This window comes from Mustela erminea, chromosome 3 (assembly GCF_009829155.1).
Source record: "Mustela erminea isolate mMusErm1 chromosome 3, mMusErm1.Pri, whole genome shotgun sequence".
In the NCBI taxonomy this organism is placed as follows: Eukaryota; Metazoa; Chordata; class Mammalia; order Carnivora; family Mustelidae; genus Mustela; species Mustela erminea.
In genome coordinates this window covers 113021050-113035742 of record NC_045616.1, presented here as the reverse complement: position 1 = coordinate 113035742, position 14693 = coordinate 113021050, and the positions used below count along the sequence as shown (strand labels likewise).

At 34.9% G+C, this 14693-nt stretch overlaps 1 protein-coding gene across 8 annotated transcripts in view; it reads right to left on the bottom strand.

The window, feature by feature from the left end:
* The window catches only part of GABRB2 (gamma-aminobutyric acid type A receptor subunit beta2), a 239180-nt gene that overhangs the window by 115459 nt on the left and 109028 nt on the right, over positions 1-14693 (bottom strand). For all 8 annotated transcript variants that reach the window (XM_032337114.1, XM_032337115.1, XM_032337120.1 and 5 more), the window contains one exon: positions 4672-4754. In XM_032337114.1, the coding sequence (XP_032193005.1) occupies positions 4672-4754 (83 nt within the window). The remainder of the gene's footprint in view (positions 1-4671; positions 4755-14693) is intronic.

Below are 14693 nucleotides of genomic sequence, written 5' to 3'. Positions count from 1 at the left end.
TGCAACTGATACCACAGAAATAAAAAGGATCAAACTGACTATGATGAAGAATCATATGCCAATAAATTGGGCAACCTAGAAGAAAGTAATAAACTCCTAGAAACATACAATGTAAGAGGACTATGAACAGACCAATAACAAGTAAGGAGATTGAATCAGTTCTTAAAAACTTCTCAACAAAGAAAAAACCCAGAACCAGGTGTTTTCACTGATGAATTTTACCAAATATTTATTTATTCCCAAAAATTTAAATAAAAATTAATATCAGTCCTTCTCAGACTTTTCTAAAAAGTTGAAGAGAAAGGAATGTTCTCAAACTCATTTTATAAGATCTGGACTACCCAGACACCAAAGTCAGATAAGAATACTCCAAGAAAATTACAGACTAATATCCCTGTTACATATAGATACAGAATTCTCAACAAAATACTAGCAAAACAAATTCAACATAACATTACAAAAAAAAATTTACATACCATGAGCAAGTGGGATTTGTCCCTGGGATGTAGGGATGGTTCACTATATATAGATCAATAAATGTGACACATCAAATTAGTAAAATGAAAGATAAAAATCATCTCAATAGATGTAGAAAAAGCATTTGAGAAAATCTAACACCCTTTCATGATAGGAACTCTTGACAAATTTGGTATACAAGGACTGTACTTCAACATAATAAAGGCTATATATGACAAATCCATAGCTAACATCATACTCAATGGTTAATGATTAAAAGTATTTCCTCTAAGATCAGGAATAGGACAAGGGTACCCACTCTCAGTGCTCCTGTTCAGCATAGTACCGAAAGTCCTAGACAGAAAAATCAGGCAAGAAAAAGAAATAAAAGACATCCAAATTGGTAAGAAAGAAGTAAAATTTTTTCTGTTTGCAGATAACATGATCTTATGTATAGAAAACCCTGAAAGACAGTTAAAAATCCGTTAGAACTAATAAACAAATTCAGTAAAGTTGCAGGATACAAAATAAACATACAAAAATCAGTTGCATTTCTATATATAAACCATGAACTCTAAAAACAAAATAAAGGAAATAATCCCATTTATAATAGCATCAAAAACAATAAAATAGTTATGAGTAAATTTAAATGAGAAGGTAAGAGACCTGTACAATGAAAAGTATAAGACATTGATGAGAGAAACTGAAGACATAAATAGAAATAGCTTATGTTCACATATCAGAAGAATTAATATTATTTACATGTGTATATTACCCAAAGCCACCCATAGATTTAATGCATTCTCTATCTAAATTCCAATGTATTTTTACAGGAATAAAGCCACAAATAATCCTAATATTTGTATGGGACCACAAAAGACTTAGAATAGTTAAAGCAATCTTAAACAAGAATAATAAAGCTGGAGGCATCACACTTCCTGATTTCAAACTATACTGCAAAGCTATAATGATTAAAACGGTACAGTATTGGCATAAAAACAGTCACATAGACCAATGGAACAGAAATAAACTCTCAGCTCATGAGAGTTTGGTCATGATGAGCTATGGTCAGTTCATCCTTGACAAGGAAGCCAAGAATACTCAATGGGAAAAAAAAATAGTTTCTTCAGCAAATGGTGTTGGGGAAACTGGATATATACTTGCAAAAGAATTTGTATCAGGAAAATACAAATCAAAACCATAATGAGGTATTACTTCACACTTTTTAGAATGTCTATTATAAAAAAGACAAGAGAACAGGTGTTAGCGAGAGATGAAGAGGAGAGGAAGAGGGCACGAGGGAAGCTCGTGCTCGGATGGTGAGGATGTAAATGGTACAGACCCCATGGAAAACAGGATGGAATTTTCTCAAAAAATTAAAAGTAGAACTATCTGTCAACCAGCAATCCTTCGTCTTGGTAAGTAGATGAAGGAAATGAAATCTCTATATCGAAGCAATATCTTCTCTTCCATGTTCATTGCAGAATTATTTATAATAGCCAAGACATAGAGATGACCCAAGTGTCTACTGATGAATAGGTTTTTAAAAATGTGATCTATGCATACAATGGAATATTCAGTCATAAAGGAAATCTTGTCATTTGTGACAACTAGATAAAACTTAAGTGGGTATTTTTAAAGATTTATTTATTTATTTGTGGGGGGAAGGGCAGAAGGAGAGGAAGAGAGAGAATCTTAAGCAGACTCTGTGCTCAGCATGAAGCCCGATGGAGGGCTCCATCCCAGAACCCTGGGATCATGATCTGAGCCTAAACCAAGAGTCGGTGGCTCAACCGACTGAGCCACCCAGGCACCTCAAAACTTAAGGTAATTATACTAAGTGAAATAAGTTAGAGAAAGACCAATAGTATATGATGTTATTTATATATGGAATCTAAAAATAAATACTAGGTCATAGAAACAGGGGGTAACTTGGTGGATGCTGGGGGAGATGGCTGAAGGTGGTTAAAAGGTTACAAGTGTTCAGTTAAAAGATGAATAAGGTTTGGGTATCTACAGAATAGTGATTATACTTAACAACTACATATTTCATACTTGGAAGTTGCTGAGAGAGTAGATATTTCTCAACACATACACACAAACACACACAGGGTAATTGTGTGAGATAATGTATGTGTTAAGTAACCCTACAGTGGCAATCATTTCACCAAATATAAATTATGGCATTATACATCTTAAACTTACACAATATTATATATATCAATTATATTTCAGTAAAGCTGGGGAAAAAATGTTGTTAGAAGGATAACTGTGAATTGAAATAAGAAATATAAAAGCCCCTTTATTAAAATTTAAAGTTTCTAAAAGTCTGAGGAATTATCATGTTAATTTTAAAAGATTCATATCAGAATTATAATTTAATTACTTTAAAATACCTGGGTGTTGCCTGTGCCCTTAGGCATCTGTTCTTTAAAATAAAAAGTTCTTTTACTTACCTGAGGGGGTTGCAAACAGCTCAGATGAAATAACAACAGTGCAAGTGCTTTAACTATGTGCAAAATTATGATTATTTAAAATTCCATTCAAATTCCATCATGAAAAATTATATTACCATAAAAATTTAATATTAGTACATGGAAATCTACTTTAAAAAAAAATGCACATCCTTACACCAACAATTTGAAACAACCAAAGAATTTGGACTTTGAAGAACATTCTACTCTTAAATTGTATCATAAGTTATGAAAATGCAAAGTTATCCCAAAAATACTTACATAAAAATAATCATCAAAATCCTACAGGCCAATTTCATTCAATAGTTCCTTATTGCAAAGATCAAATGTGAAAATAATGACGATTTAGTAACAAATATGAAATCACGTTCTTAAAAATGCATGTAAATTTAATTATCTCTGCAAGTTGTTTTTTTTTTTTTTAATGGACAAAATACCAGCAATGTGCCATAAATGCTTGTATTTCCTCTCAGAGCAATGACTTAGAGTTGGACTCCTTGTCACAGCTAGAGTTCCTCATAACAGTTGAGATATCCTATCTGCACAGCAGTCAAGTTACTCATTATCTAGAATGCTGGATATAAAATCATCAGCTTCCAATTGTTTCATGGGACGAGGTACGAAAACATTGCAAAGAACTGACAAAAAGAGATTCAAAATCCCATTCTATCTCAAATGACCTCTGAGTGTGACCTCCAAAAAGGAGACAGGCTATGAAATAAATCAATGTTTTTGCTCACCCAATAGGGTAGGTGAAACTGAGGGTTTTAGGGAGTGGTGGGGGGGTGACCCTGGTGGTGGGTATTATGGAGGGCACGTATCGAACGGAGCACTGGGTGTGGTGCATAAACAATGAATTCTGGAACACTGAAAAAAATTAAATTAAATTAAGATAAAAAAAAAGAAGTACCCTGAAACTGTGGCCCAGAAAAGCAACAACACTGCAAAACAGGTCAGCACAGGAAAGAAAATAAACATGCACATATACACCAATCTTGTTCGTCATATGGCCTTCGGCAAGAATATAAAATAAATTTTAGACACTGAAAATAGTCCCTCAGAATAAAAACCATTCCACCAGGGCGCCTGGGTGGCTCAGTGGGTTAAGCCACTGCCTTCGGCTCAGGTCATGATCTCAGGGTCCTGGGATCGAGTCCCGCATCGGGCTTTCTGCTCGGCAGTGAGCCTGCTTCCTCCTCTCTCTCTCTCTCTCTCTCTGCCTACCTCTCTGCCTACTTGTGATCTCTCTGTGTCAAATAAATAAATAAAGTCTTTAAAAAAAAAAAAAAAACAAAAAAAAACCTTTCCACCAATCCACACTCTGGAATGTTTTGACTGGTCCAGAGACCACATTGACTTTGCAATTGCAAAGAGATAACGTTTATGAGAGGCAAAAACAATTGGGACTTCCTGTCTTAGCCTACCGTCACCACTTATTTTCTCAACCCTACTGTGGCCCTGTGCACTAATTCCATTCTTTAAATGCCTGGAATAGCACTTGGTCTCTTTCTGAGGTCTTAGGGTCTTCCTTTTATTGCTAAATTATGTCTTCCCTTATATATCTCTCCCTGGGATTTAGAGATGAGACTAAGAGGTTGGCACATCACTGAGGAAAGATACTGTACCTCCATCCACCAGATTTACTATGGTAGCAAGACCTTTGTAGGACCTGTGGTCTGGACATGAACAAGAATAACCTTAAAGCAGTGTTCAGTCTAGCTGCATTCTAAGAAAAACTTACAGCTTTCAATTTCCAAGGTGCAGTTTTGTTCATCCAGTGGGTACCGCCTTAAGTCCATCATGCAAGCAGCTGTGGTTGTAATTCTAGAAGAGAAATAGTAACAATATATACTGTTAGCTCATCCATGGCTGGAGGTAGAAAAATTAAATCTAATATCAAACACGGCAGAACTGGGCCTCTAGGGGACAGATTTAGCCAAAGTTCTAGCAAAAAAAAAAATGGTGTAACAGCTTTGAATAACCATTTTCCTTTATAAGCCTCGGGCTGATTTATTTAAAAAAGAAAGAAAGAAAGACGGAACTAAATTAGTTTTTTCCCAGAGTGTGGTGCATTACCTGTTGTACCAAAGTCACCAGGGAGTGTTTGTTAAACGGGCAGTTTCCATGATTCAGAATGTCTTGGTGTAGGGAGGGATGGTCCCTGGGCTCTTTACTTTCTAGGCATCACAGGTGATTGAGAATATCAACATGGGTAATTCCTCTTCCACTCACAGTTGTTTCCTTCTCCCTCAAATCTGATCTTCATTAAATCTTGGCTTTGACTCATCATTTTTGACATTTCTAATGCATAGTATGGTATTTTGCAACTGCTTTAATACAACACACAATCAACCTTTCATATATTGCCTGATTTGCTCTGTGCTGAGTAATCTGATATTCTCATGACCTGTTAGAAAACATCCTCTGGAAGAGTTGGCTGAAAGAGTGACTTATTTAGAACACCTGACACCTTTATTATTTTATCAGAGAGATACAAATATGTCCCTTTAATGTCTTTATATTCCTCTATCAAAATTTTTCAGTAATCTTTTATTGAAGACCTACTAAAATGAGTCAAAAAGCATGTAGTCCTAAATGATTTGTTAGTTTATATTTTTTCTTCCAGTCTTCACATTTTTCCTTTCTACCTAGAACATGTGTCTTCCTGATCTTCACAAGCCTTCTCTTCTGATCCTTCAGGTCAAAAATCACCTCCTCTGAGAGGCTTTTCCCAAACAGCCCACCCAAAGTAGTTGCCTTAACTAACGTTGCATCTTACCTGTTTATTGCCTTCAGACAAGTATCACAATCTGAAATTATCTTGCTTTTTTTTTTTTCACTTTTAAAAATTTAAATTAATTTCAGGTATATAACATAATGAATTAACCATTACTCAACCATAAGAAAGGAATGAAATCTTGTCATTCATGACAACATGAATGGACCTAGAGAACACTATGCTAAGTAAAATAAGCCAGAGAGAGAAAGACAAATACCATATGATTTCACTTCTATGTGGAATATAATAAACAAAGCAATTTAACAAACAAACAACAACAAAGACAGAGAAACAAATTGATGATTGCCAAAGGGGAGGGATTCGGGGGATGGGAGAAGGGGATTAAGAAGTAAAACCTTCAGTTTCTTTCTTCGATTTTTTTTTTAAGTACCATTTCTCTCAAGAAAATGTAAGCTGTTCAGGGGCACAGGCTTTGTTCTATTTATTGTAAGGCAATCAATAACATCTTCTGGATAAGAAAAAATTATAAAGAAGCAAGCAGTTCGTTTTATTGATTATAAATCTTTTGTTTGGAGGACTTATTGCATAATTTCTCTTCTTTTTTCCAACTTATAATGTGCCTTAAGCTTTAGGGATTCTTCTTATATTTTTAACAGTAAATAAATTTTAATCCATTTGATTAACATTGTGTATATAGTACTAGAGTTTATCTTATCATCAAGCTGATTGTTTCTGCTTTCTTTTTTTGTTTTTTAGATTTGATTTATTTACTTGCCACAGAGAGAGAGAGCACAAGTAGGCACAGTGGCAGGCAGAGGGAGAGGGAGAGGGAGAAGCAGGCTCATGACCCAAGCCAAAGGCAGTTACTTAACTGACTGAGCCATACTGGCGCCCCTGTTTCTACTTTTAATGGGACTTACCAAATACTTATATTTTATAAATTCTAGAAATTATATAAAAACTAACATTCACATTTAACTATTAATTATATAACATTTAATTATTTACCAGGGGCTTAAAAATGACAACTTATTTTGGCTATGAAATATCTGACTGATTTTCTCACTGGTCTTTTTCTTTCTTTCTTTCTTTCTCTCCCTCTCCCTCTCCCCGCCCCCCTACATGTAGTTACAGGATGATTGCTACTAACATACAGAAACTTGCATTATGTAGAAGAGAGATTTTTAAAGAAAATAAAATTATGTGTATGATAGTCATACCAAAACTTCCATGCTACTTTTGTAAGATAGCAGAAAAAATCCCTATCTTGAGAAACTAGAGAAAATCAACTTCATCCGACAGAATGAACACAAAGGACATTAAAGGTACAAGGGCACACATATGATAAAACAAAATAAGCAAGAGCCATAAGCAGATGCTCAACTGTGTAACTGGGGGTGAAGCTTTCGGTATATAGGTTGTGGTTTACACTTTTTGCGGATACATATTCATGGCAACTAACACCTGTGAACTGATGCTGTAAACACGAGTGCTGTGAACAAGAAAAATAAGTTGACTAATGCTATTGCAGAAGAAATGAGTTTTTATCCATAGTTAAAAAATAAAATAGATGAAAATGTTTTAGTCGCAACAACATTTGTATTTACACCAGTGTTTTAATTTTTTTAATGTCATGCTTTATAAAACAGAAAAAAAATACATAGAAGTATTTTTCTAGTCTATGTTTATAAGGCATTTGTGTCTCCTATTGGGTTAAAGCAGAAACTCTGTAGACAAAGTATTCCACTTGGAGTCCTGTTCATACAGACCAGAATGAGTGAGCTGGGATGAGTCACTCAGATCCTGCCATACTTGGATGCTCCTGAACACTTGAAATAAAAACTTGTCATCCTAACTGGTTGTGAGATGATAAAAGCAAGAAGAGATCTGTAACTCATAAAATGTCCTGTAACTTTGTTATGACCACCTGCCAATGAGAAGATACAGAGATAACTCATTTGATCAGTGGTTGGTATGTGGAAATAAGCATATGTATATGTTTATATACATGAAGAGGTAACGAATACTCATATACCTATATTAAAAGTAAAGCAGAGCTATAAAATATGATGTAAATAATATCCAAACATATAACTCTGCAAAAAGTATGCCATATATGTAGACAGAACTACATTCAACAGATTTTAATACAAGCTACAGACATGTGTAACAAACCTGCATCTTCACCACATGATGTGTCAGATCAGGAACTACATCTGTTTTTGTCTTATTTGTATTTAAGCACTTGGCATGTCCCTAGCATGTATCACTAACCTAAGATTAAAATAGTCATAATAATAATAAAATAAAGAGAAGAAAAAAAGAAAGCAATGGTCATAAGCATTTTCAAACTGAGAATTTTGAAACAATTCTCTATATTAAGTGCCTCACTTAAATTATGTAAAAAAAAATCTAAAAGAACCAATTTATAGAAGAAGCTACTCATAAATGAATCTTATTTAGAAAAGCTTAATGATCAACATCAAAATCTATTCTTTGGAACTTTATGATTTATAGCGGTGCTAAGTTTCTCTAAAAATAAGTCAATACAACAAATATACTTAATGGGTTTTCATAAACATGCCTTTCTCAATCCTGATAAACATCATTAATGGGCCTTAAATTACTCAACACTAGTACTAGGAGTCTTTGAAGTGAAGCTAGTAACTCATTATGCAGGTATTCTGATTAAATTTTAAGACCACTGTGTAGAGATAGCTTTGTCTTTAATCACGGGAAGCAGTCAATAATGCTTTCAGAATTTACCTCATATACATGCCACAAATTTTCTCTAGTTACCTGTGGAAATATGCCTTTTTGGGGTTGAATACTATTGCATGATGAAAGCCACTTTGGGGAATGTCAATATTCTGACTGGCCTATTCCAAAGGCCAGATCTTTGGAGAAATTTTATATTCCTTAGCCATTGGGCCCTGTCAACCATAAAATACTGACAGGGTACAATAAAATTATATATGTAACATGCCCTAAAACAGTCAGTAAAGGCACCTATAAAATCAGGAAATTCAATAGCTTTGTCAGCATTTTGCACAAAGCCATAACAAATATTTTACGGTGTCATTGCTTGAAACTTAATGATACTACATAGAATTCTGAGATTGAATATGATCAAATACAGTTATTAAGTAATAATAAATGTCTTCACCTCCCAGCCAATAAGAGATAACTCAAAATAATAGTCAATGTGACATGTTTTTGTCCCTTTCAACAGACTCTTTTATTTTTTTAAGATTTATTTATTTATTTAAGAAGGGGGAGAAGGAGAGTGAGGAGGAGAAATAGAGGGAAAGGGAGAGTGAGTCTTAAGCAGACTCCATGCTGAACATGGAGCCCAAAGCAGGGTTCAGTTTCACAATCCTAAGATCATGACCTGAGCTCCAACCAAGAGTCACACACTTAACAAATTACACCACCCAGATGCCCCACAACAGACTCTTCAAGATGAGCTACCAGCACTAGAATATATGGTCAAGCAAGTACCTTAACAGGTGAGAAGTTTGTCAGGATTTCAACCAGAGATAGTAAGACAGTGACTGTGAACTTCTACTTTGATTTCTTTATCTAGATAACCACCCAATTATTCTATGCACACAAAAGTCTTTTTTTAATATCTTTGTATTTTTTAAGAAAACAGATGTCCATCTCCAACTATATTCAAAACGTGTTTTCCAATTCATAGCATGCTTTTATTTTATTTGAAATGTACATTTACTTAAAAGCCCAACTTCGTCTGATTACAAAGGATAAGGGAATCCTGTAACATGAGTAGACATCATTACTAGAGAAAAATTACAATGTTAAAAACAACCAATGATCAAAAAATATGTTTATATATATTTTTTCTGGTTGTTTAATTAAAGACTTCAGGTGGGGGTGCGGGAAGACCAATATGCTGAATTTAAGCACGAGAGTACAAACTGAAATTTTGAAAAGTTCTAAAGAGCTCATCTGAGTCATTTCCCCAAAATGCACTTGAAAAGATTTGCTTCTGTATCTCCAAGCAGACGTGATATTATTTTGGGTCTCACAACCACTTTAGCTGAGAAACTAATTTCTCACATATATTCTTCTTGTGATATGCTCTTGCATTTGATAGAGTAGGTAAAGCATTGATACCAGACTTAAATAACTTCAGCTTTGCATTCTTGCTAGTAATAAACAGACCTCATATTAACTGATAACTTACTGCATTCCAGACATCATCTAGTATTGCTTACATGTATCATCTCATGTGATACCAGTGTCCTATTTTTCCCACTTTATAGATAAGAAAATTGAGGCACAGAAAGGTAGAGTGTTTTTCTCTAACAGTTGCAGAGTGAGTAGTGGAGTTTCTATTTAAATCTAGGATGTCTGACTCCACAGCCCAGATACTTAGCTACTGTACTATAACTAACTAGCTAGTTGACCTTGATAAAGTCATAGCTTCTCCGGGGAACTGGCCGATTTCTGAAATCGCAAATGAGCTGGGAAATTCTGTAATCCTATGAAAATACATTGCATGTTCTGTGACCCTGTATATTTTGTAATTGTGTTTTACCCACACATTCAAATGCTGTATTTCACAGCTGTTCATTCTGTTTTAGTCAATTATGTAGATTAGCCTACCCCAGACAAGCAAAAACAGGCCTCTCCCCAAGGAGTCCCACTTAATATTCTCCCCTGATTGAAGGTCTCCCTCAGCATTTTTCTTCCAGCCTATGCTCTTGATTTACCTCCACAGAGTCCTGTTTAAATTAAAATCTCCAACACTCATGCATAATTGTTTTTAAAAGCTCTTTACAAGTCCTCATATAGAGTCACATGCGCTAGTACACTCAACTTTGTAATCACCAAAAAAAGTAAGATTGCTAGCAATCATGTTCCCATTTGATAAATCGTGCATTTGAGATTAGAGCTATTTGTACTGTTCTGCAGCTGTTTGGCCTTCTGTGACTCTTTGCTTTTCTGGAATCTTATCCTCTGTAAAGATACTGTGACCATTTTACACAGGTTTCTGCTACAAATCCTGGTGCTATTATCAAAGACATTTCCTTAAAATAACATGCCTGTAGAATCCAAACAGAATCTCACTTTGCAAGTATATAAATCCCACTCAGTCAAAAATATTAATCAATATGGACATACAGTCTAAGCCTTTATTCTTCTGCAGTCAGTTGCTTGTTTACCAAGATTTCCCACATTACATTCTTGATGGTCTCATCTGCAAATTGTGGCTATTTCAGCAACGAGAATATGCTCCCTTCTTTCTAAATTATATCTTAAAGGAAGTCTGAGTCCCTGAGAAAAAGAGATCCTTCTATTTTTTGACTCATAACCTTACCACTAAAATTTGATTTCAGATCAATGTAAGGGATTTAACTGAACTAGAGCCACTTACCAACTAGAAAGACATAGAGCTGGGACTCAGATGATCTCAACAGTGATTTTGTTTTGTTTTTGAAATTTAAAACAATATCCATGTATGCCAGAAACTTTTTGTTGCATTCATCAAAATACATTTAAAATGTTTAATTTTGATTTTTAACACATCTAGAATCATACCATTTCAGAATAAATTAATCAGTTTTATTCTAGTCTTTTATTTGTTTATTTGTTTCAAGAAAGCAAGTAGTTCACAGATGCTGATTTATAGCTAGCCAATGTCAGGCCGGGGTTACAACCTCACTTGGGTCTATTGCCATTTCTTCCAAACCCTTCCAGTACTACTTTATAATACAAACTACACATGCTGGATGTCTTCCTTTGCCTCTCCAGCTCCACCCTCCACCCTTCATCACCATATTTTGTGGCCTTACAGACTAGAATGTTTGGATTTCATAAACTGTCTCCCTGATTCTCTGGCTTCAGGTTGGATTTGGCCACTGGGGAGCAGACCAGGAGTTTAGAGGAGGAAGGAGAGTGAGACCAGGGGAACTCACTCCTGGCTCCATTCCTGTGGAACTTGTGTCCAGGTTCCCCTGCCCCTGCCTTATTCTCCCTCTTTATGTCTGGCATGCCAGGGAATGGATGGGAAATCTGATGATCCTATGTTGGGGACGGGAGAGCACTGTTCTTTTTATAAACGTCCCTTTTAATACATTGTCTTCAAATTATCCCATTTTCAGAGCGTTCTCTGTTTCCTGTTGGGCCCTTGACTGACAAACTGTATTGTAGAAATGTACTTAAAATCTGAGGTTTTTTGAGTTAGACTGTCAAAAAAATTAGAAGCATTTCATTCCTGGGTCCTTTGTCTAGGGATTTTAGGGATGAGGGAATGAAGCCTCCCTCTACCTTAAATGAACTTCGCCCTTCTATGACTACAGTCTCCGTTCATCACGCCTAGGAAGCATTCTCTCTCCACCTTAGCTGAAGCAGCCCTAACTCCCCAACCCATGGGCCACTGTCATATTTCATTTTACTTCTTTATTTCATTATACTTGTCATTATCTGAAATTATCCTGTGTATGCATTTGTTTGTTCATGACTTTCTGTCTCTCCCTAGGAGACTCAGGGTCTATCTGAAGTTGGGTTTTCCAGGAGACCCTAAAGGAGACTTATCAAGCATCATCACCTAAGAAAGAAAGGGAGAAGAGGCAGGACTGGACACAAAAAGTGTCAGCACAGGATCCAGGCCTAATGGCATGGAAGTTCTGGAGGGAATATTGCCATCAGAGTACCTATATGAGCCTGACAGGGCCTTTAAACCTTCTCCCTCCCCACCACTGCAACACACACACACACACACACACACATGCAAACACACACACCTCCTTCCTTAAGCAACTGGTATCCAACATCTGAGGAAAAGACATACCATATGAAAAGCTCAGAGAAACACTTTTTTGTAGTAGATCCAGCTTTTAACATGCCATCACAACACATTTTCCCTGCAGTACATAGTTGCAACTGTGATACCTTAACCAGTAAAGTAAAACAGGCTTTACTGCAATAACAGTAACATAACTGCTGTTATGTTTCAAACATGAAAAACGAATTACAAAAATCTACCTCCTGTCACATACTGGCAACTCATCTTGTACTTCCAATTCCAATAAAATCCAGAAACACTGTAGTCTCTGTCTGTTCTGCCACTCTGATCTCCAATGGTAAAGATTTCCAACTAAATGACAGTTTTTCTATTTAAGAGTTAAGTCTTTTACATAAAATAGGCACCAGATGTGTGGAAACAATGCTTAACACCATTAGAAACCACAAATTTGTAGAAATACAGATTAAGCCATGATTATTATTGCTTATCTAATCAGCAAAAATGTAAAGGAATTATAATATTCAGTTTTATAGATTCTGCAGGGAATCTTATGTTGGTGGTAGAACTCAATGTAAATCAGTACAAACTTTCTGGGTGGTAATTTGACAACACTAATCAAAACCCCCAAAATAAGCAGCCTTTTTTCTTGAAATTCCACTTTAAGAAATTAATCAAAAATGAAATCATGTAAAACTATATACAAAGATGTTAAGTATGACTTTAAACTGGAAAAAATAGAAACATTTTATACCTATAAATAATAACAAGGATAATTAAATGCATTTTGATTTAGTAATATGATGCAATAAAAAGCACTTTGAGAAGAATGTGGACATACAAAAGTGCTCTTGATTTTTTTCAGAGGCAAAAAAAAAACCATTAGAAAACAGTTAAGTGCAATCTCATATTTTCTTAAGGAGGTATACTGGTGCACAATTAAATGGCTAAATGTATACTAAAATAAATCGCGGAAATGTAGTTGGGTTTTGTTGTCTTATATTTTTTGTTGTTTCACCATTTTTCTGATGAATTAATGGTTGCTTTACTCTGAAAAATGTTAAGGTAATTTTTCCTGTCTGCTTTAGTCTTGACCAAGACTATTCATTATTACTCATTTACTCTATTTGCAGCAACATTTGTTCTGTATTGTGAATGTTTGATAATGTTCAGGATACTTAGATTCCATGGGTTGGAAATGTTGGTCAGCATGTTAATTGTGTCAAATATAGGTGCTTCAATAAATTTCCTATGCCATTAAAATGTTGGCAGAAATGTCATCATTTGATTATAAATTCTCAAGGTAGAAAGGATGATTAAATGATGTACAGATATACAAATAGCTTTCTGATGAGTGAATTTCTTTCATTAGACCGCTATAATTATTGTTCTAACTTGAACCTCTCCAGTGACTTGGAATTCACTCTTTCTAAAAAGACCCTCTTCCATCTTTGAAAAGCTATGATTACCAGAAACTTTTTCTATATTTAACAGAAGTTTCAATTTCTTTAACTATAAATTGTTTCTCTATATACTTTGCAGTATTTTGTATAAGGAGTGTTTTTATTTTACTTAGTGATTCACTAAAGTTTTTGATGTTATTTTGTCATCAAAGCTATAAATCATTTACATTCTTGTTTCTTAAATTGCTTATGGCTAGACAGTCCCTCTCCATCCTAGGATGAGATAAAGATTTTTTTCTACATTTCTGTTTCACAGTTTCAAATTTTATAGTAATTCTTAAATCCATTTGGAATTGTTACTGATATACTGTATGCACTGAGGACATATTTAAGATTTTTCATGGAAAGAATGGGCTATGATTTTTTGACTAGCAAATTGTCATTTTTTTAATGTCATAAGTGGTAAAAATATGGATAAAGTAGAATTCTCAAATTGCTGATAAGAATGTAAATTGATTCAAACTTTATAAAGGGCAGTTTGGTTATCAGAACCTTTCACATACTGGCTAGTAGTTTTGCATTTTGGAAATTTATTGAGGAAAACAGAGAAGAGGACAAAGAAGCATGTACAAGGATATTCATCCTTGCATGACATATCATTATAAGGCATGGAGAACACAGCAGCTGGTAAAGTGATGGTATAAAACTCTCATACACATGAACACAGAGATCAAGAATAAGCACTTTGGAAATGACCAAGGAGTCTTGAGCTCAGGTCTTGATTCTGTGTTTTGCTGTGTTTCCTTGAGCCAGCATATGAGGAGGAACTTCTACAATGCAAAAGGTCCTTC